This window comes from Heliangelus exortis, chromosome 8 (assembly GCF_036169615.1).
Source record: "Heliangelus exortis chromosome 8, bHelExo1.hap1, whole genome shotgun sequence".
Classification (NCBI taxonomy): domain Eukaryota; kingdom Metazoa; phylum Chordata; class Aves; order Apodiformes; family Trochilidae; genus Heliangelus; species Heliangelus exortis.
This window is the reverse complement of record NC_092429.1, coordinates 25363932-25387717: the sequence shown is the minus strand read 5'-3', so window position 1 is coordinate 25387717 and position 23786 is coordinate 25363932. Positions and strand designations below refer to the sequence as shown.

The window sequence follows — 23786 nt, the reverse complement described above, 5'->3', positions numbered from 1 at the left end:
GCTGTCCTTACTTATGTTGACCAAGATGCTTGATCCTTGGAATAGGATCATGTACTTTCAGACATTCAGACTTTCAGACTACTTGACAAACAAGAGAGTTGAAAATACAAGAATGATAGAAGTTGGGCACTAGAAACGCTAATTTTCAATGCAATAATTTCCTTTCCTGGACATTATACTCTGCAAAGAACTCGTTACCTTATTGACGTGTAAACTTAGGTCATGTTTGGCATAGTTCTGGAAAGAAAAAAATAAAATTCTTTATTATTGAGACTTTCCATAAGATGTTAGCATACAGAAGACAATTTGTGCAATTTTTTTCCAGATATTTATATTCTTTTGGAAAAGTGCCATAAATATACCACAAAGCAAGAATACAAAGCACTCCGTTAACAGCCTTTCAAAAACATTGATTTTAAAGGCTTGCTTTTTAGGCAGGACACAGAAAAGCTTCAGGCTGAGAGAATGCAAATGAAACTTTGTCAACAAGGGAAGGAGATCCAAGCCTTTGTGACATCTGAAATGGAAAAAAGATTGCTTTTCTATCAAATTACCCTCAACCAGTGCTTTGGAGCTTTCTCCATATCCTACAATTCCCTAACAATCCATGAGAAAGAGGACGTCAAATGCCTAAGACATCTGTGTCCCATGGCTTCAATCCACACCTCACTGTAGGAAATAGCAGGAAGGTTTTTATCCACAGGAAGCTGTCAGAGGAAATAACATAGAAGTCACATCCTGTGATCCCAAGTTATCTATCCCACCTGGCTGGAGGGCATGTGCTGATTCAGAACGTGTTCATCTCTTTACCCATCTACTGGATGCTTTTTTTGACTCTTAATGTATATTAAGGAGATACATTTAGTAGTATAGTTTAAAACTGATAACCATAAATCACTAAAAAAAAAAATCCCCCAAGTAGATGGTACAGCACAGCTGCAGAAGGCATCAATACCAGTGAATTTGTCAGGAAATCATCCTGGTCATACTCTTATTAGTATTCCAGAAACCCATATGTAGAACCACAAATAATAGGTGTAAAATAAAGGACTTATATATTGCAATGACCAGAAGTAATAAAAATTGTTGGCACTCCAGACAGAAGGTGACACTTGCTGATTTTCTTATGTAGTTTGATTTTATTATCTCTAATGACTGACTTCTCTCAATTGTCAAGATATTAAAAAAGATGACCCAAACCTAGCTAGAACCTTCCCTGAAGGATCTTTTTTGTTTACTTTTCATTCAAAACTCAAGAATTTTTAAAAATTAATGCACTCTCTACAGACTAAAGTTTTTTTTCTCAATTGTGAAGCTGCCATACATACCATGAAATTTATCTTCCCCTAGTTTTAGTTTAAAAAGAAAAATCAAGTTTTTAATTTTTTATTTTTCTTCAGTTATCTGGCTTTTTGGTCAGACTCATGGATACAGAGTTTCTGTTCTATCCATGGCAGGAATGATTTCAATAGACATTCAGACTTCTCCTCATTACATAGAAGTGCAGCGCATGTCAGGACATGGTGCATCAATTAGAACTGATGTATAAGTCTGTATAAAAAAAGAAATTGTGAAACAAATTGGTGTTTTAAAATGCATACCCTTCTAAAAAGCAGCAGTAAGGAATCTCCTAACATTGCTTAGACTGTGTTATGTTTCCTAGCATTCTCCTTCCTGACTTTAAACAGTGATATTTCTATAGAATTTGAAATCAGGATAAATATCTCAATCCTTTATTAGTTTGGGTTTTTGGTTTTTTTTTGGTTTTTTTCCAGATTTTCTATATTCCTAAGTTTTTTCCTAAAAAATAGTTAATTGACCTTAGAAGAACCCAAAGGCATCATGACCTTGGAATTGTGCATATATTATTCTGCACATTTTTGGACAAAGTAGTCTTAGTTTGGGGAAAAAATGGAAACAATAACGGATGATTTTTTTAATGTAAGTTGAAAGCTTACCATCTGTGTAGATTGCTTCATCAGTGTATTATCTGCAGAAAGCACGAGTGGTTTGGATAATTCCTGGAGTGATGGCTAAGATACAGTATAAATATAAATGAGATGGTTGGCAAATATGTCCAAGATGTGAGCAAGGTACTGTGAAATGGATAGCTAAGCTGCTGACTGTGTTGTCCCTAATGTTTCTCTACAACACTTCAGTTAAATAAGCTATGAGTAGAGACCAATGTAGCAAATCCCAAGACAGCATGCAGACTTTGTTTCATCAATTTAGCCCTCAATACATTGCAAAATACTTGAGTAGCATTTTCTATCTTGCTGAGCCCAGCCCACAGTTTAATGAATCATGCCACTAGTATGAGGTTGTTCAGCATTAAGTGATTTTTTATTTCTTCTGCTGACCATCTGCTGCATATGTAGACTACTCTGCTATGTATATCCCCATTTGGATGTCATGTGAACTGTATTGGAGGAGAAACATTTTACTTGAGGATTAAGAGACGAGTAGAAGTTTATAAAAGCCAGAATCCTCAGCTTTTAATGACAGAAGCAGAGAAAGACGTTTCCATCCATAAATATTTAAAAGGAAGTTGATAGAGAATAGCTGCATCTGGGCTTCTAAGTGTAGCTGCAAGTTGGGGTTGGATTAACTTCAAACATAAAAATGGACCCTCTGTCTATGAAAAGCAGAATGTCTCTGTACTGAATAGAGATTAGTGTCCTGACAGAGAGGAGTGGAGCTCTATAAAGAAGTTTTCTACAGGAGGCACCTGTAAATCTTGGCAAGTAACCATTCCAAAGCCTGGTTCTCCTTTTTGCTGAATAGCAGACAGTCATTTAGTTATAGAGCTCTATAGACAAATTCAGATGAATGGTGCCATGTAGCTGTGAAATTGATGACATCACAAGTCTCACAGTCTATGGGATCACACAGCTCACCCAAACTAGCAGAAAACCTCTTTTAATCTAGTTCATCTTTGAAGTTTGGAAGGGCTTTCACAATATCCTTTCTGCCCTTTTCATGAAGGCAGTAATAAAATGGAGCCAACATTCAGTGTGTGAAATTAATGCAATTTTTAGGTAATTCCTGGTTTAAATGCCTAGCCTTGTTAGCAAACAGAAGAAGAAATTACTTGCATTGTTCACAAATCATAATCCTTAATCATTTATACAAAATACACAAAATCTTATTCACACTTTCCAGCAAAACTGTGTAATTTTCCCTCCAAATTGTCAAATAGAAATTGTGCACACAAGTTAAAATCAAAAAAACTTCGCTTCATAAAAAAAAAAAAAAAAAAAAAAAAAAAAAAAGAATTGGTTTCTTAAATCCACCCCCAGTAACTTTATAAACTGTCCTGACTTGCGGATACTGCTTCTGCACTTAGAGAAGCTTTGTTTTAGATTAATCCCTCTTGACACATAGCATTTTCCATGCTTTAAGAGTTCTAGTTCAGAACATTTCCTTGGTTCTGATCTGAGGTATTGCCTTGGTGATTAAGTAGAAAAAAAGAATTTCTGACTATCAGATAAAGAGTAACTAGTTACAGGAGTTTCCTCCCTTCCTGACCTTATTACATATTCATATTTAGATCTGAACTCAGTTGCTTGGTCACAGCTCAAACCCAACATCACATCAATGCTACCAGCTCCGGGAAAGAAGGGAGCAGTTCTGAGCACTTGTTTGCACTCCAGTGTCTGTAAGCTCCCCCAGACATTAATAAGATTTTCATTTTGTTATTGGCAACATCAGTCTAACATGAACTAATTCTTTTGAATCCTAAATAATCTAACCTCCTCTCCCTGCAACAATGTAGGCTAAACATTTACTGTTATTTGAACCTAATATTCTCACGGAAAAATATGGATGCTAAACCAGTTAATATAATCAGTAAGTAAACAGAATTGTTGAATATTTTCTTTTCCTTTTTTTAATTTTATTTTTTTAATGTTGTTAACACTTTCTATTCAAGTATGGAAGCAGGTATACTTGTGAGGTTTAATTTCCCTGCTGTTGTGCATATGTTGTTGACATCAGAAGGTGTTGAATTAACATTTCCACTGGAGGACAGAAAAAGATTGAGTGCTTAATTTCTTGAGAAGATAGCTTTTAAAATGCAGTTAAGGTGTGCAACTGCCAGTATGAAGGCACCTGAATGGCAGTAACACTTTGCATACTTTTAAGCTGCAAAGTAAAACTGAGTATGATTAATGGGAAGGCTTTGCACATAACAGCACAGCTGGGGATTATGTTATTTTATATTCATCTTCCAAACTCCCATAAAAGTAGATTACTGTAGCATAGCACTTCTGAATAGTTACATGATGATTGGAGCCTTAACAACTCCCGTGCTTTAACAAAAGGAAATACACTGCATAGAAATTCAGTGTTCCTCAGAGGAATTCACCCTTCAAGGAGGATGAGAAATATAAAACACTGGAAGGGTGCTTAAGGGACACTGGGGTCATTATACAAATAGTGGAAGAGTTGTAAATATTTGGTTGAACATGAGAGTAGACTATTTGCTTAACTTCTGTGGCCCTGGTGGGATGAGGAGATGTTCAGGGCATGGGGTTGGGAGTGCTGACTGCTGGGCACTGGTGTTCTGAGTCCCAGCATCAGAGTTGCTACTTCATGGTGAAGGGATTAACCACAGGCCCAAGACTACAATATGAAGAAAGTGCCTAGGTACTTTTAAGGATCAAGCACATAACTCTTTCACTGTTGTGTCTGAGCTGAAGAACTGACCTGGAGTGTCTGGTACTGGTAGCAGCATCCACAGTGGGTAACCAAGTGCCTGAATAACCTGATCAGCAATAGAGAGGGGATAGTGTATTAGCGACTCAGAATAAAAGGTTTGTTATCACCCACTAAGCATGAGACAAAAATTTGCAACCAGCTGAATTGTGCTGAACCTCAGATGAAATGAGAGCTGCTGACACAGCCCCATGTGAAATCGTGCTCTTGAAGACAGTTCATTCAATGGCCTGCTGACCTCAGCTGGAAGATACCCACTGAGCTCATCAGAGTAAGAGTTGTGCTTTATAATGACTGAGGATACTTTTTATAACAAGTAAAATTTTCCTTGGATAATAGTATTTTTTTCAAATACTTTCTTATTTATGGCCACTTGAGTTACAAGAGAAATTTCTTATTGCTTAGATTCTCTCATCCATTTTTCTGTTAGTTGTGAGAAACTGTTCACCATTAGTGAAATACAAACACTTTACTTTCATTAGTTTTAACTGTATCTGTAGTGATAAGGATTCAGTTTGATTTATCTAGAAGCAATTGTATAGATCTACAGTTGTTCTTGATCAGTAAGTATGTTGAAGACCAAACAAGCTATTGGCATGGGCTCCAATACCTCTTTCCTGTAATAATTTTTAATTTGTCATGGGTATGTTAATTGTTTAGTGAGTGAATGAGAAAATGCTAATGGCAATTTAAATCCTACAGAAATCTACAGAAAATTAACTTTTTTCCAGCTATTTATTTGTAAAAACTTGGTATTATATGTCTTTGTAAGACACACTGTCTTACACTGAACTTAAATTGTGAGATAAACACTGAAGACTTAGTGTTTTTTCTATATTACTGCAGTGTCACTTTCATGTTCCTTAGGTCCTTAGTAGGATAGATACTGCTAGAAAAAACTTAAGTTTCCTAAGAAATACTTTAGCATGTCACAAGGAAATTATTAACAATAAGTGATGTATGGCTTTACCTGACAGCAAGTAGGAATAATGTAAATACACACATATATATACCCTTATATATATATATCCTGCTATATCCTTAGCTAACATATCCTCATGAAAATATTGTAAACTTATATTAACAAATTTTGTTCTGTGCTTTCTTGTTCTTTATGTTTTATAAAAATAACAGCTTTCACTCTAGTTGCTCAAACCCTAATGGCTTTAGGGAGTCATCTTGGAGAAAACAAGGATATCCTGTATGAATATGACCCCTTCAGATGCTTCAGCTTTGCATATTGACTGCACTTGTGTTAGACTCAAGTTGGGACTCTTCTTTGTGACCCTGTGACAAACAGATGTGCTCAGTGCTGGTGGGTTTCTGAATATACCAAAAGTTGGTTATGCTACATTGAAGCATGAGCAAGGTACTGACATGAGCAATGAGTAGTGCTTTCCTGCGGTCGTTTTTCATTTGTCATAAACACATTAACCTGAAAGAATGGTGATATGTCTTAAAGACTTCAGAGAGACTGGTTCAGGCTTTTGACTGACTTCAGTGTTCATAGATGTGTTAATGATGTGACTTTTACAAAAAGGGCATTTAAAATTTAACAGATAGCTACCAGACTATTTCCTTTTTTTTTTTTTTTTCCCAGAAGCTTTTTTTAATGCAGCCGTTTCCTAAAGAACAAAACAGAACAAAAAATAAAACAGAAAAAAAGATTAACAGGGAAATTAAATCTGTAAGTGCTGAAAATAGTATGTCCAATAGTCCCATTCCCTATAAATTACCCTCTCATTGTTGAATTCCCATGTGATTTTACAAAATACTGTGACTTTGCAACTTAATAGGATCTCTATCCCATGGACAACTTCTTATTTTCATAAAACATAGAAGAACTCAAATGTTTTTGATCTTTCTACCCTTGTCTCAGATATCAGATATTTTGTTGATATTAACTGAACTTGTTGGCAGAATTAATGAACCACGGTAGGCAGGACTGACAGACAGTGCTGCTAAATAGATTTTGTTCTTCTGAATCCAAGTAGGAATGCATGCAACATGAAAAAAACCCCAAACCAACCAAGACTGCTTCCTTTAGAGTATCAAATGAGAGAACTCAAGTGGCAATGAAGTTATCAAGTTTCAGCAACAGAAACAAAATTCTGAGTATTTATCCCTTAATGGGTACCTCATGCCCTACTTAGACTTGTGCATATATAGTTGTGAAATTGTCTAAGTTCATATACGACCATGACTTTTTTCTTAAGCTTTATTTTAAATTACTTACGAAGCAGAATATCTATTCACTGCTTCTTCCACTTCCTTTCAGATTTCTGTTAATTATCAATACTATCCTCCTGGACAGTTTTTTCATATGAACTTTTTCATCATTCAAGAGCTTGATAGGAAGTTTAAGTTTCACAACCATTTTTGGGGAGGTTTAGGAACAAAAGAAAACAGAAACAGCAAGCATTCCTCCACATACATACATGGTCACCATAGCAGTGCTGCAGCAGAAATTACTTTTGTCTCCACAGGTTCTTGGATATTTAAAGGAATGCTCCAGTGAACACGGATATATAAGAAATTAATACAGAATGCAATAGAGAACTTTTAAGTTGAATAATAATAATAAAAAAGCATTAGAAATTATAACTTCTTAAAAACTGAGATGATTGACAGATGAAGTTGGGAATATTTTTATTGGCCAATCTATAGTAAATTCTCTAAAGTAAAAAAAAAATAATTGTACTATATATATGTATATAGTGATGTTGAGGAAAATTGCAAATTTAGCACCAGATGGCAGGAAATGGAAAGTGCTGGCTTATCAGGATTATGAAGCAGAAAACAGTTGAGGCAAACTTGTTACAAAGAAAAAAATCTTGCAAAAGAAAATAGAACAAGTAGTCTAGTTCACATTTATAGATTCTATTAAGGACAATCTGTTATTTAATTGGAAAGGGCTTCTGAGCCTGTAAATGTGATATGCGTGTTCATCTAAAAAAAGTATTTGCAAGTTATTGTTATGCTGAACACAACAGGTGTTGCTTATACACTAAATTAGATTCACTGCTCAGAGCCTACATGACTCAAGCAGCAAAACAGAAGAATCCTGAGTTGTGCTTCAAACATCTTCACAAATAGCTTACATGCTGTGGAACCCAAGCAGAGAACCTGTGTATTTCTAGAGCTACTCAATCACTGTTGCATCAAAAGTTCTAAAAAGTTACTATAAAGATGACCAATAGATTCAACATGGGTCAACACAGCATGGAGTGGTCTGAAATTCTCTCTAAAGGAGTGGGAGACATGAAGAATTCTTGAGCTATTTTCATTGCAAACAAAAAACTTGCTGCAGGAAAAGACTAATAAATAAAAAATTACCCCCAGTGCATGTTTATAATACAGGAAAATCATATGTTTGAGTGACCCCAAATGTTTGCACTTCTAAGCTTTGTATGATTTTTTTTTTTTTTTTTTTTTTTTTCATATTCTTGTTTACGCATAGAAACTTTTGAATTCACTGTGGTGTAACCTCATTCGAACCTTAGAAGTTGCTCTGGCGTTTTGGTAGAGTATACTTTGCAAGCATAAAGTTTTATCTAGCAATCATTTCTGAGAAAGATCTCTGCTCGAGGAGAAAAAGAATCGCATCTATGTCCAATGTCTGAATCAGTCACTAGCAAAAAAGGAAAAAAATCAGCTTTTATTCACCCCTTCTATCTGATGTGAAGACAACACACTGCTTCCTTTCTCCCCCTAAATAAGAAATCTATTCCACAATTGCTCAGGGTTTAGAACAAGGTATTTCTTGGCACAGTGTAAATGTTCTATATTCCTCAACATTTGCCAAGCTTTTCAAGGAAAAAGCATGTAGGCAACCTTTTATTTATTAGTAATAAATGTCCCACTGATATTAGATAGGTATAGAGCAAACCTGATTACAGTTATGTGCAAGGTGTTCATAATTACCACTGTCTTTATATAAGATAAAGGGTTATTGTAATAAAAAATATTAACCCTGTATTTGAAAAGAATTATACATAAATGAAAAAGAAACAAATCAAAAAGTAGTCAAGAAGAAAATAAAAAATGCTTTCTAGCATTGCAAAGATGGTAATTTTCTGCAGAACATTATGAGAGGTAAGAAAAGATTGTTCCTTTTGATCCAACACTGCAGCAGTTTCTGCAGAGAGCTCTTCGTTTTTGATTCACTTGTTCTTCACCTTAATCTCATTTTGTCTGAAGGCTCTGTTCCTAAACTGAAACTCCCTGACTTTAAGTCATGATTTGTGCAAAGGGCACGGGGATTATTTACTGAAGGCATCCTGTCAGAGTTCAGGCTGTCTTACTGCTTTCTGCCTTCTGTTCATGTGCCTGGCTATACTTGACTTTCAGATTATCTGAAGGATAAGTACTGTGATTTGAGGGTGTGAGATTACATTTTGGCATTCTAGTGTGTTGATGTTTTACATGCTTAACAGCATTAGCTGAATTCAAGTTGGCTGAAAAGAATCCTGTTTTTTTTCATGATGCATACTGTAAAAGACCAAAATATAAACTACTAAACATTTCAAAATTTAAAGAGTCTATAAAACAACCTCCTTGACAACCTTGCTCAACTTCAATAGGAAATTTTAAGTAACATCAGTAGAAAGAATCAATCAAATTGCAGACCAGTATGTACCAAAACAATAACCTGCTTGGCAAGCAAACAAGGCTTTCTCCCACAGCAACTGACATGAATAACCCTTTCCTCCTCTCTTTAAAATAGTTTTCTTCAAGTATCTTCTTCATATAAAAGTTGGAAAATTGCTGTTATCCTCAGCCTGCAGGATGTAGTAGATACAGTAGAAACAACGCTGCAGGTTTCAGGTTTTCTCACCTATCTCAATTAACCGATCCTGAGAAATCTAATGGTTTTTTAAGAGTATCCAAAAAATCCTTTATTTTCAGAGTTAAGGTAGAGAGATTTCATTTAAGAGTTCAAGTATCCATATGTGGGCAGGTAGACTATGTAGCAATTAAACAGAGGTAAATCAAATTGATTAAGAAAATAATAAGAATTCAGATAATAGTTTAGCTTGACAGAATTATATTGCACTAAGGGGCACTGATTGTAAAACTCCTGCCAGATACAAAGCTAAAACTTATTTTCACTCCTTGTGTTACATGCAGTTTTTCTTCCTGTGAGGGAGTGTTTGGCTGTTAAGAGTTAACTTCAAGCAAGCAACATTGGAGCAGGGTCAATTCTTCTTTAGCTTTCTGGTAATGTCAATTCAAGCTGTAAGCAGCCTTGTGAAAAAGACTGGATTATGTGTAGATTTGGGTTTCTCAGCCCATTTGGCAGCAGAGACTGATTGTGTGTTGCAGAAGCAATGTAATTACTCATCAAGGTGAGAGTGTTTGTGTTGGAGCCCTGCTTACTTTCCCAGTGACAAGCCTGCTTGCCTTTGCTGTCAATCAAAAGCCCCACAAAATGGTAGCAGCTCGAGAGGAGAAAAAAGGCATTAATGCATTGAAAGTGCCCTAGTAAGCAGGCTGAAAAAGATTCCACCAAAATCTCTCTGGTCCTTTAATATAAATTCTAAGTCACCATATCCACCAAAACGCATGGAAAAGATACTTCCACAGCCTGGGAAAACCAATTGTGCATTGGATAAACAGGAGAAATAATGGATGATACATTTGCCTGAGGACATTAGGGCTATTTTTTGCGGCTATTTTTTCTTATTCAGTGATATTCAGAGTGCACAGCAGGAAATCCTCTGCAAGATGGAAGGAATATTAAAGATCCAGGCTTGTACTTCAAGTAGTGGCTCTGATGTTATCCACCTCCAGTTCTCATCATCCCCTCACTACATCTCTAAAAAATTTGTGAGCACATCATATCTCCTATTTCTATTCCTTTAGTCTGTTTTGCACTTAAATTGGACACTTTTCAAGGAAAAGAGTCGAGGCAGACTGGCATTTTCCATCTCGGCATTGTCTTCAGGCTTTTTCTGTTGTCACTTTTATTATAGATACAATAGAAAATAAAATAGCATTTGCAGGGAGTTTAGAAGAACGTATGGAATCCTTTTTTAAGAGATCCTGGTAGTGCTGTTATCCTAGTAACTATTTAAAAGCTGTCACCATGAGATTCTTCATGTTTCATGACCTGATAGGCAGTCATAAAGTTTAACCATCCTTTCTAACTAGTTTCAGGTGCAAAGATACTGAACTGTGGGACTTGTTTTGTATAGAGTAAAAAACCCCATGAGCTATTTACTCTTCATACAGTCTTTACCTAGGTGCCAGGGTGAACACATATGACACCAAATACATCAAGCAAAAGACAGCAAGTTGCTGTATGTGGCATTTCATTCTGTAATCACTGAGAAGAGCATTGCACATAACTGCAGTGCATCAATCTCCCTTTGGGTAACTCTCCAGAAATAAGCAAGCTGCTTGCATTTCAATACAAAATTCATATCAGAAACCCCATTTAACAGAAGTACATCCTAACACCTAGTCATCAGATGGACACATGGTTTTTCTGGAGTTTGGAGTTGTGATCAGCAAGTTAAACAAATTAAGATATGCTGAATCTTTGGAGTGCATTGATTTTTAAAGTCAGTCTTGTTCAGTTTGTCATATATGGAGAACCTATTATTGTTTCTGTCCCCAGAAATAAAATTCAAATTTCTCATGTTACCATTCACTTCCATTTATTGGAATCATCACAATTCCCTAATGCATCATTTTTTTTTTCTTCAGGTGAGGGCATCTAAATCTTCCAGAGTGGCAAGGGTATTACGGAGGAGGAGGTTTATATATACACACACACACACAGATCCATAAAGCATACAAGAGACCTTGCTAATGACACTTCCTAGAGTCTTTAGCATCCCACAGTGTTTATAATCAAAGATATGATAAATAATTATGTTAATAATGCAAAATATGTCTTTAAACATATACTGTCCTAGGCTCTGAAATGTTAAATGTCACTTGTCAGAAGCACATATGCATTACCATTTTATTTTTGCTTTCTACAAGAAATCTTGTCTACTATCCACTGTTGATTATTGTGAACTTCTATGAACTATATGTGAAAGACAAGTTCATTTCCTGAAGATGAATTTAAAAGGGACTAAAACATTTGTGGGCTCCCTTTTGTGCTAATTTTTTGTTTTGTTTTAAAAACTATGCTCCCTAACAAAAATTGCAAGGCCCTAAGTAATCTGCCTGCATGGGGAGATATCCCTTTAGTATTAGGGTATAAAAAAACCAACCACACAATAACAAGGATACCAGCTCAACAGAATGAGAGTGACCATGTAGATAAATAGCATATCACAAGTAGTATCTTCTTTCTTTGCAACAGGACACCACTTCTTTAGAATATGATTCACCCACCACACACTCTTGTCAGTGGGGACAGGATTTGCATCCAGTCCCACTGCTACCCTCCAGCATCGGTAATGTAATTTAATAGCTAACATGATGATGCAAAAATATACTATGGACAAAAAAAGATTCCCCCAACCAATTTTTCTAAGGCAAATAAAATGTCCAGGAAAAAAAACCCAAAACCAAAAAAACCCACAAACAAACAAAAAACACCAAAACAACACAACAAACAACAACAACAAAAAAAAAAACCCAACAAAACAACCCCACAATAAAATTCTGAAACTCAGTTGGATATCTGTGAGATTTCCTAAAGACAGAGGTTTTGACAGAATCACGAAGTATTGTAGAGGAGTTAGTGAACTCCAAAGCAACTTCAGTGGTGGTAAATACAGCACTTCCATGTTTTCACGTGGTTCTGCCAGAAAAAAAATCAGAGGTATTACCCAGAGCTGTTATGTATCCTGGCTTCTGCCATCCAACCATCACCATTGGTTGTGGCTTCTGGGGGTTACTCAAACCAGAGAGAGCGAACCATATGGACAGGTGGAAATACAAACATTTCAACAGTCTGCAAGGGTTATTCTGAATTGCCCATGTAGATCTTGTTTCTCAGCACTCAGTGGCTGGTGAGGGAGAGAAAATAGTTCTAAAAGGTAAATTACTTCCTATTTCTATAATTCTATACATTCCAAAAGAAATTTCCAGTTTTCTAAAGTACGGCTTCAGTTCCTCATCCTCGGTTATCTCTGCTCATTTTTGGTTTTTTAGAGATCAATGTGCAGAAAATTGTTCTTTTGTTGACCCAACATCAGTTTCTCTCTCAACTTATACTTTGCATTTCAGGCTGTGGGTTTGTTTTTCAAATTAAGGAACACAGAAATGCCAGAAGAGATGCAATTACTTGATATTTGCATGCTTTACTACTATACTTCTAATTTATATTATATACATGCAACATTAAGTCTTTTAAGTGCTTTCTCTATGCATGACCATTACACAAGTGACATCTTTTCACAATAATTATATATGATTAAGTAAAGTACATTATGGTTTTTTAAAACAGCGTGATGCAAGTTTCCTAAATAGTCTCTCATTTTCCTTCAGAAAATTAAGTATGTCCTTACAACTTCTTCGAATATGTCATAGAAGAAAACCAAACCTTTCCTCCTGTATTTTGTGCTTATATTAAAATTTTAAGGGTTTGCTCAAAATTATAAAGTTATTTTCAGATATTATAAAGTGAGATAATAAAAGCTCACTGAGCTTAGAATTTTTTATTTTTTTGTATAATAAGTGAGGTATGAATACACAACTAAGTTTTGTATTCTTTAATTAAAACCATCACTCTTTGCTGGAAGATTCTTGAACAATGGAAGAAAGTGACAGATCATTGCTGTTTCTATTACAGTAGCATAAAGAGACAACCAAATAGGTAAACAGTGGGGGGGAAAAAATTATCAAGGGAAAAGAGCAAGCAACTTGCCCATAGTCAGGGTTATATGGAAAGATTATGAAGGAGCCAGGAATAGAATACCAATTTTCTCTACCTCCATAATTAAAACTAACAAATTTTGCAGGACCAGAGACAGATTTATATATATATAAATATAAATATATATATATATAAATATATATATATGTACATATATATATATGTATATATTTATTTATTTTTTTTTTCTTTAAATTTCACTAATTTTTATCTGTGAATAAGGATACCTAATATAAGAACACAGGTTCTGACACAAGTAGGAAAATAGAAAATCATTATGGTCTTGTATGATTTTCACAAATGTAATAATGAATTGGCCTTTCTGCTACTGGCTGTTGATGAGGCAGTGATTTTATCTGTAGTAATAGGGTTTAATTCAAGAAAATCATCCAATTGGTCACCAATTATTCTGGCACGAAGTCTTTTTTAATGTCCAGATTTACCCCTCACCACAAGTAAAACTTAGGATGCTTCATTCACTGCAGGTTTGGTTTTTTTGGTATTTTTTTTTTTCTTTAATTACTCTGGTTTCAACACTGTTTCTTTTCAATTACCAATTACCCTTTCAGATGTTTTTTAATTATCCTACAAAAGATATGAAAGCTTCTAGCTAAGAAATTATCTCCAGTCTTTGGAACTTCCTATTTTAATCATGTTCTGAATTAAAAAACTCCCAAGAACATGGATTCTACTTCCTCCCATCCTAAGTACCACATTAAACTACACAGCTATATGTATCCATTTTTCAACAACTTTTGTGATTTGCTGCATTACATTTGAAGACCTTTCGATCAAGTCTGGTTTTTAGATTAATTCCAGAATTTTCACTGAAAATTAAAGCTGCTGGCACATTGTTATTCTTGCAAAGACAGTTCATAGCTACATCTTAGACTCTCTTTGAACTTGTGCATTTGGTCTTTGTTGAGAAAAGAACCAGGTGGTCTCAGTAGTCCCTCCTGCTCACTTCCTCCTCCAGATGAGGTATTCAAATTAGCTTTATGTTAGCATATAGAAACAACCTGATGAAGTCTTGTCCTCTTAATTAGACTACAATTGCTTCATAGCTATATTTATTATAAGATCCAAAGGTCTAAATTAGCTGCTTCTATACTTCCATCTTATATTTTTCAGCGAAAAATATTTTCATTAAAAAAACCCATCTATTTTTTTCACTAAGCCAGACTGTTCCTTAATTTTTACACCTACCTTATGCTCAATTAAACACAGAGCAAAGAGCTTCAAGGGGCTGTTTCTCAAGCTGTATTAATATAAACATCTTTCAAAGCTAATAAATTCAGCTGGGAGGAGGAAACTAGGAATATCACAGGGAAACAATCAGAGCAGCCCCCTTAAGAAGGGTGAAGGGAGTAGGAAACAGATGCAGAATGGCAGCACAAAGGCTGAAGGGTTTGCAAAGATTCTCTTAAAACGTAATTAAAAGCAGAACAAGGTATTTTGCTTTCATAAATCAACATATATTCAGTTTAGATTGCTAGCAATCCCAGAAACATGGTCCTACAAGCAACCTCCTGGTTCATCCTTTTCCTGTAGTATGGCCACCAAACACATCAATGTTAGAAGCAGTTTTAGCATATGGAAACGACACTTAAAAAAAATGTAGTAACTAATTAACATTCTTTTTGTGTATTATAATGGGATTATTAGCAGAAGCATCCCTCTAGGCAGGGCCTTTTCCTTATATACATTTTAAAAAGTATCTTCTCTTTGTTTCACAATATTCTTACCTTCTTTTCACCATGGGCTGCATGGCCAGCTCGGACCTTCAGATCAGCTTTAAAGTATCTGGCTCAAGTAGAGCCAGCTGTGAAATTGCAAGATTTAAACTCAGAACAGCTGCACTGCTCCTGTTTATCATCTTTTTGAGTAGGATTTGCAGCTGTCATTGAGGGTCTCACTGACATACCTGCAACCTGAGGCACAGTAAAATAACTTCAGACATGTTTGAGTGATGGTTATAACACGGCTTTAATTTTATGAGGCTCAATAAACAAAAACATTCATTCTTCTAATCACTCACTGGCCGTCTGGTGACTGTACAGTTGGTAGTTTTACCCCAATTCCCAGAAGAAAAGTGCATTCACATAAAGACCATTATCAAAATTAGTAGCAATTAATGTTCTTGTTACAAATCACAGCACAGAAGCTAAGTACTTGGAGTCTTCTTTGTCCTTCCCAAGAGGTGATCCCACAAGATCAAGAGTAGGGCAGTTTAGAAATGCCTGTAAGTGCATTTGGTGTTGATGTTGCTGCCTTGCAGATTTATACTGAACACAGCCTCCAAAGGAGGAAAAAATAGGTAATGGGTATTTTACTGCCTATACACTTCTTGTTAAATTGTCTTCATTTTTTTTACTTAGCATGTGCCTCGCTGAGTACTCATCATCTGCTACTGAGCCATCTGATGTACAACAGATGTTAAGCACTTAGTGAGGCAGAGAAGGAGGTAAAAGTGTCATATCATGATTAAATACTTGCTGCAGCTATTATATAGGGTGACCATACTGCTTTGTTCTTACGTTTAATGGTACAGTGTATTGAACAAGATTAAGCATGTTTGGGATTAAACTTGCAACTGCTATTGTTCAAATAAATTAATTTTTTAAAAGAAAAGTTATTTCATGGCATGAAAAAAATACTGCAAAATATTTTAAGTCCACTTCAGAATTAAGAATTAGAGAGCATTTCATAAAGAGGTAATGCAGTGCAACTTCATATAGAATTATTTCACCTATCAAAACACTTAAGATTTATATTTCTCATTAAGATGATTCTCAAAAACTTGGCTGATGCTCGCTGATACATTAACTTCCACCAGATTATTCTATTTTTCATTGTGCTCCTGTAAATATGAGATTGCATGGCAGACTTTCTTACTGTGCAAGCATTCCAGCTGAAAGCAGGGCTGTCAGCTGCTTAGTACATCCTAGGGAACAGAAGGTTCACCTACAAAGGAGTCTCATCATCCAGCAATAGCAGCCTGATCTTTTTTTAGTATAGTAGGAAGAGAGTTGAATGTAAGAAGGTGGAACTGATGCTGCTATTAAACCATAATTAGGTAACAATGTCTTTCTCAGTAAGTTTTAAACATTGAGGGAAAAATTGAGGAATATTCTCACATACAGCCGAGTATATTCATGCTGATGTGCATGATCAAACAAATTAAATTGGCATGGGGAGATGTGGTCATCCACACAAGAGACTCTTTGTAGCCAAAGATGAGACTGAAACTTCAGAGCAGTGGAGAACCAGGTTAGGGGTGTTAACTAAAGGTTAGGAATACATGATTTGTAAACAGTAGTTTTTCCTAGTGACTTCTGTAAACCTCACATATCAAGTCAACTTTGAAAAATAATTAAATCATGGCAAAATACAATAGAGATCTAAGAGCTAATAAATATTTTTCTTTCTGGTATCAGGCTAAGAAGTTCCAGATATCCTTTTGCACATACCAAACACAGGTGAATATTTGCTCTCCTTAATCTCTTGGCCCTACTAATGCACTTGGTCTTCTTTGCTACAAGACAATAGCTCATGTTCAGCTGTTCAGCTTCATGTCTGCTAGGAGCTCAGGTACTTTCATGCAAAGCTGTTTTCTAGAAGACAGCACCCAGCCTGAACTGTTCTATTCCAAGTGTGAGACTTTGCATTCTCTCTGCTTTAGCAGAGATGTTCTTAGATGAGAACAAGGCAAAGAAGACACTGGATGCACTCATCATTTCTGTTGCCAGGTCTCTTTTCTCCTTCAGCAACAGACCTCTCTTGTCCTTGGTCTCACCCTTGCTCAAAACATACATTTAGAAGACATTCTTGTTATCATTCACATTGCTTGTTTCAATTCAGGGTGAGTTTTGAAAAGTCATTTAATCACTGCATGTCCAGGCACTATTTCTGAAGTCCTCCCAAATAACTATTCCCAACTTTCAGCTTCTTGGTATTTGAGCTCAGACAAGAGTTTTCCCATGGATTCAACTTAGTATTGCTGTGGTTGCTCAACTTTCTGCACATCCAAATGGACTGCTATGCTATAAGGGCATCACTCTTGAAGAACAACAAAATAATGTGGCCTCTTTTACCTTTTAGGGTGGCCTCACCCGCTGCCTTTTTTCTACTATTTCTTTAAGCAAGATAGTCAAGGTGTCACCCATTATTTTCCATTAAACTCTATCCCTCCCATCCCCAAAGAGGATCCAGTGTCTCTGAAAGCCTCAGCCCAGCCTCTCTGATTGCAGCAGCTGTTGAGTCAGGTGTTGACCTGCAGGAGACATCTGCTTCTAACCAAGACTTTCCCCTTGACTGCAGAGACCAGAATTTTACAAGATCTTTCATTTCTAGGGGAAAAATAAGCTTTCAGAATGACATTCCAGTGTGAATTCATCTAATTAAGGATGAGTGGCTTAAATAAAGTAGGTATTGCTGACATTTTATATACTTTTACCTAATTTACTCAATTTCCTTGAGTGAAAGCAATAAATTCTAAAGAGTAACAGCATTCCTTATTAACACCTTTTTTTTTTTTTTTTTTTTTTTTTTTTTAGAAAAAGCACTCAAGTAAGGAAGTTGATTTTATTTTTTAAAAAACAATTTTTGGAAACTGGTCAAAGACAAAAAAAAGTTTAAGCATTACTTATTGAAATCTCACTGCTTTAAAATGAGGTAAAAAACCAAAACATGGTTTTATTAATTAGTATTAGAAGTTTATTGTTTTGAACTTCATAAGAGAAATACTAACTTAAAAACTGATAACTAAGTTTTAGAAAGAAAACTTACTTAATTGTGTAGCTATGTATTTGCATGCAAACTTTGAAACTGCTTCTTGTATCCCTTAACCAAAGGAGAAGCAAGGTACTCATTAAAAATAAAAAGAACAAAAAAAGTGACATTAAAGATTTTGCTTCTCATAATAAGGGAAACAGTTGATTCGATTGTTAATAAGGAAAATAAAATGTCTTAAGAACCATGTAGCTGGAGTTGTGAGTAACCCAACGAAATCAACCCTTGCCAGTAAATTAATTTTGCTGATTTATATAGTGTTATTCCAACAATAGAAAATTCTCCTTTTCCAACAGTGCCATCTTCCTCACTGTGTCTTCCTCTTTCCATCACCTTTGTGTACCAAAAGAATTCCTTCCCTGCTATTCCAGTCCCCTTTATAAATCTGTATCAAGGCCACACGCTGCCTTTCTTTCAATGCCTGGTGCATTGGTTTATTCCATTTAACTGTGCTGAGGTGTATCCAAGGGAAGAGTATTCCTCTTCTTTTCCCCAAAACTCTTCTATATGACAAAATTAATGCACAGAACATTCTTCAACTTATTTCAGTGTGAACTATTAGACATAATAATAATTTTTTATGCAATGTATAAAATTGCATGTAATCCTCTGTAATCCTATTCAGTAGATCTCAGAGGAAGGATAGATGAAACATAACAGGGATCAACTTCAAGATGCAAATTATCTCCCTTACCTTATGTGGTGGGTTAACCCAGGCTGGCTGCCAGATCCCCACCCACCCGGCTGCTCTCTGAAGCACCCTCTTTGTTTGGAAGAGAGGAGGAAATAAGATTTAAAAAATCTTCTAGGCTGAGAGAAGAACAGCTGCCTGTAACCACCTGGAACTTTCTTGCACCAGCTGTGTCTGGGATGGGGCAGCCCCTGGACACTGCTCACAGAGGGCACTCCTGTGCCTGCCCCCTCCCCTCAAAACCTTGCCAGTGACACCTTAATAAAGCGATGTTAAAAAAATTCACCCATTAAAATTTATCAGAAAATACGTAAAATTAGGGGACAGAGCTGGTGTGCAATGTAAAGCTACCTCTGCCTGAGGGCCAAACCAGGAAAAATGCTTAACTCTCAACCTACAAGAAATTTCTTGTCCATACTAGCACTATGCCAAATCCAGGCTACTAATGTCTGCTAAAAAAAAAAAAAAAAAGTAGATTTGTTGCTTTCTCTGGCTTTGGAGCTCAGGCACAGTTAGCTTTCTTCTGACCATAATGTATCATGCAAACATATCCTGAGATGCTACAAACTATGCAAGGCATGGTTGATGCTTCGTGTGAGTGAGCCAAACAGATTTAGTCTCTATGGCTGACACCCTGTGATGCACCCAAAATCTTTACAGCAAGTCTTCAAGTGGTTATCCACTACTGAGATAAATTCAGACCCACAGCTGTTAGTTCAAACTTGGTCTATGCAAAATGAAGTTTTTGGAAATGTACTACTAATATATAACAAAGCTTTTCAGAGATGTGGGCTTCTGATTGCAAGAAAAATAGAAGAGGATGCCAAAATTTACATTTACAAATCTGATCAATATCAGCTGTTGAACACACTTAACCTTGATACAGGAGTCATGTGGTACCAAAAGATTGGAGATTAAAAATCAAATTATTCCTGAAATCTGCCCAGTTATATTTCCAAGGTAACAAACCAAAATAAGGTAGCAACTTTATGAAGGCCGTTGTAAAGCAGATGGCATAAACCAAAGATCTACAGTAAAGTTAAAGCTCCAGACTTTTATATCTTATATCCAGCAGCTTTTTGACCTCAGCATCAGTTCTTAAATAAGCACAGAGAGCCATAAAGAGTGAGGAAAAAACTGTAACGAGAGACCTTTGAAAGGTTATTTTCAATCCTTTGGCCAAGGAACTTCTCTGTTTTTATTGCTGTGATGCATCACAGGGCTGGTAGCAGTAAGAGAGACCATGTGAGACATAGCCTGGCTCCAAAGTTCATCCCATAATGGGAAAGTAGGGCATCACACACCTGAACTGCAGTTCCTGTGAGCTGCCAGGGCAAGCTCAGAAGGTATAGAGTGTTGTGAAAACAACCCAGACAAAGTACACAAGAACTTCCCATTCCACCCAAAAGAGCAATAGCTTTAATGTACTGCTCAGCTGTGGAGTAACATTTATATTGCAACACTGACCTTGCTTGGAGAATGGACATTATGATTTTTAATCAGGAAATGAAGGAATAAACTTGCCAAAATATTTTTCTTTAATGCTGACTTTCAAATAAGCACAAAGAAGAATGTTGTTTAGGTATTTGTGCCATGGTTGTTACTATATTTAGTTGTACTTCTAGGAAAAAATTATATGACTGTATTAAAAAAACCAAACAATGCAAAAAAACCCCATTCCCACCTTCAACCTAAGAAAGGGAAAGGAAAACCAAGCCAAACCAAAACATTAAGCAAAGTCACCAGAGTATACAATAATGTAATTTTAAAGCTTTTTATTTTCATTTTTCTAAAGAATCAGATTTAAGATGCCATAGGTATTCTGGTTTTAGTAAAAGAAAAACCCAAACCAACCAACCAACCAAAAAATTATTTCTGAACTATTCAATGCTTGCAACAAATTCAGATGTGACTTTCTTTTAAAGTCAGCAGTAAATGAGGGTCTTGTATTTCTCTCTGACACAACGGAATGAAAAGGGAAGAAATGGTACAACCATGAATAGCTCTGACTCTGCAGCAGCCCAAGTTATTTAAATTGTGCATTGCTTGGATTAATAGTAACTGAAAAATACAAAGAAAGAACATAATTTTTCTCCTGACTATTTCCATGTGACTTTTTTGATCCCACTGTCTTTATTCTAGGGACTGTGCTTCATCAGCCTAAACTGTTTGGTTTACTTTCTGTTTCCCCCAGTGTGATGAAGGACTTTGTTGCTTCTAGTGAAACCAAAATGAGGTGACAAAAAGAACATTAAATTGATCCAAAGAAGATAAAAAAGTAAACACATGTTCATGCATGGTTTATTGTACAGATACTGTGTTGCTGGAAGTCATCTGAAGAATTAAGACTAAATCTATTTTAGTGAGGCACATTTGCTAGTACAGAAAAGCATTTTGGTTCACTGTCTATAAATCAAAGCAGCTCCAGCTAGCACCAAGAAACCTTGCAAGCTTACAAAGATCTGCACAATGAAATAGAGAGATGGGACACTCATGCACACTTAGATACATATAAAGCACCTCCCTGATCAAGTAGTATGAGGAAAAATAACCTCAGCTGAATCAGATTTTCAGATGATAATCTAAAGACAATTACAGAATGGCTCTTTTTGACATTTCCTTTGACAAAGATACATAGAGAGCAAATACATGAACCAAATACTCCTCTTGTGCCTGGGAGTTCATAAGTGATTTTTCATTTGTGATTTCTCACTGCTAGAAGACAATTTATACCTGTATTTAGGTGACAGTAGATGCTGTCATCTGACTTCAGCACATAAATAAGCTACTAAAACCAGCTTTATTTTTTTCTTTCCGATAAAAACCAACAAGGTTGTATTTATTGTGTGCGGGTCTCCCTTTGTGTTAAAATAACTTATTTTAACATTGCAGATCTTCCAACTACTGGCTCAACCGCATCCAGTCCTTTCTCTACTGCAATGAAAACGGCCTGCTGGGAAGCTTTTCGGAAGAGACTCACACATGCACCTGCCCTAATGACCAGGTTGCCTGCCACGGGTTCCTCCCCTGCACGGTTGGAGACGGCTCCGCGTGCTTGAGCTGCGCGCCCGACAATCGCACCCGCTGCGGGAGCTGCAATGCTGGCTACATGTTGAGCCAAGGGCTTTGCAAGCCTGAAGTGGCAGAATCAACTGAGCACTACATCGGGTTCGAGACCGACCTTCAGGACCTGGAAATGAAGTATTTGTTGCAGAAGACAGACCGGAGAATCGAGGTCCACGCCATTTTCATCAGTAATGACATGCGCCTCAACAGCTGGTTTGACCCTTCCTGGCGCAAACGGATGCTCCTTACTCTTAAGAGTAACAAGTACAAGTCTAGCCTGGTCCATATGATACTGGGCCTCTCTCTCCAAATTTGCCTAACGAAAAACAGCACCTTGGAGCCTGTTCTTGCTGTTTACGTCAACCCTTTTGGAGGCAGCCACTCTGAGAGCTGGTTTATGCCTGTGAATGAAAACAATTTCCCAGACTGGGAGAGGACTAAACTGGACTTACCCCTTCAGTGTTATAACTGGACGCTGACTCTGGGCAACAAGTGGAAGACATTTTTTGAAACTGTACACATCTATTTGAGGAGTCGAATAAAGTCAAACGGTCCAAACGGCAACGAGAGCATCTACTACGAACCCCTGGAATTTATTGATCCCTCAAGAAATCTGGGCTACATGAAAATCAATAACATCCAAGTGTTTGGCTACAGCATGCACTTTGACCCAGAAGCAATTCGGGACTTGATTTTGCAGCTGGACTACCCCTATACTCAGGGATCACAGGACTCAGCACTTTTGCAGTTGTTAGAGATACGGGATCGTGTAAATAAACTCTCTCCTCCCGGTCAGCGTCGTCTCGACCTCTTCTCTTGCTTGCTCCGTCATAGACTCAAACTGTCTACCAGTGAAGTGGTGAGGATTCAATCTGCTTTGCAGGCCTTTAATGCCAAATTGCCAAACACAGTGGATTATGACACAACCAAATTATGTAGTTAACCATAAATGTGAAGCACAACACAAAACCTTGAAGGAGTTTTTACAGTGCTTTTGTGGAACAGTTTATGTTTGGAAGAGTAAATTTAAATTGTCTTTTCAATATCTGTCTTATATCAGTCAATACTGTTGGATGGCAATTTACATACATGAACTTGCTGACAATGAATATATTATACCTGCAATTTTGGTTTCTGAATGAAATAAATACTGACACCAGTCTAGAAGACATTCTACTTTTTACAATAAATTTCATTTGTAATTTTATATGTTCCGTGGCAATGCTTTTGTGCATTACATCCTCTAGAGGGAACATAGAAGGATACCAATAAAATTTTGTAGCTGAACAGTTAATAAAAAAGAAATGTTGTGGAATTCTTTTTTCTTACACAAAAGTAGTAACATTGATACACTTTTGTGTGTGTTGGACACAGGAAGTCTAGGTAAAGAGAAGACAGTGACTCAAGATCTTAACAAAAACTGTAGAAAAGTAAAAGCCATACAATCTTTTATTCTTAGGATGTGGGCCTAAATGTTCATGCTGAGCTGAAGTGGAAACTACTTACTTTACTTGAGACTTTCCTAAGGTGTGGCCTTTTCAAGGTGCTTAACATGACATGCAGGCTCCCTGAGTGGTAATATTGAGCATTTTACGATGGACTGGAGGTTAGGATTTTGTGACACACATAATGAAATGTTGCATTAGCTCAAGAGCAGACAGGTGAGTGGCTGTCTTTGCA

At 36.4% G+C, this 23786-nt stretch overlaps 1 protein-coding gene across 2 annotated transcripts in view; it reads left to right on the top strand.

The window, feature by feature from the left end:
• LOC139799275 (BMP/retinoic acid-inducible neural-specific protein 3) overlaps positions 1–23411 on the top strand; it is a 191464-nt gene extending 168053 nt beyond the window's left edge. For both annotated transcript variants that reach the window (XM_071751096.1, XM_071751097.1), the window contains exon 8: positions 21933–23411. In XM_071751096.1, the coding sequence (XP_071607197.1) occupies positions 21933–23049 (1117 nt within the window). In that variant the 3' untranslated portion in view covers positions 23050–23411. The remainder of the gene's footprint in view (positions 1–21932) is intronic.
• Positions 23412–23786: the final 375 nt, after the last annotated feature.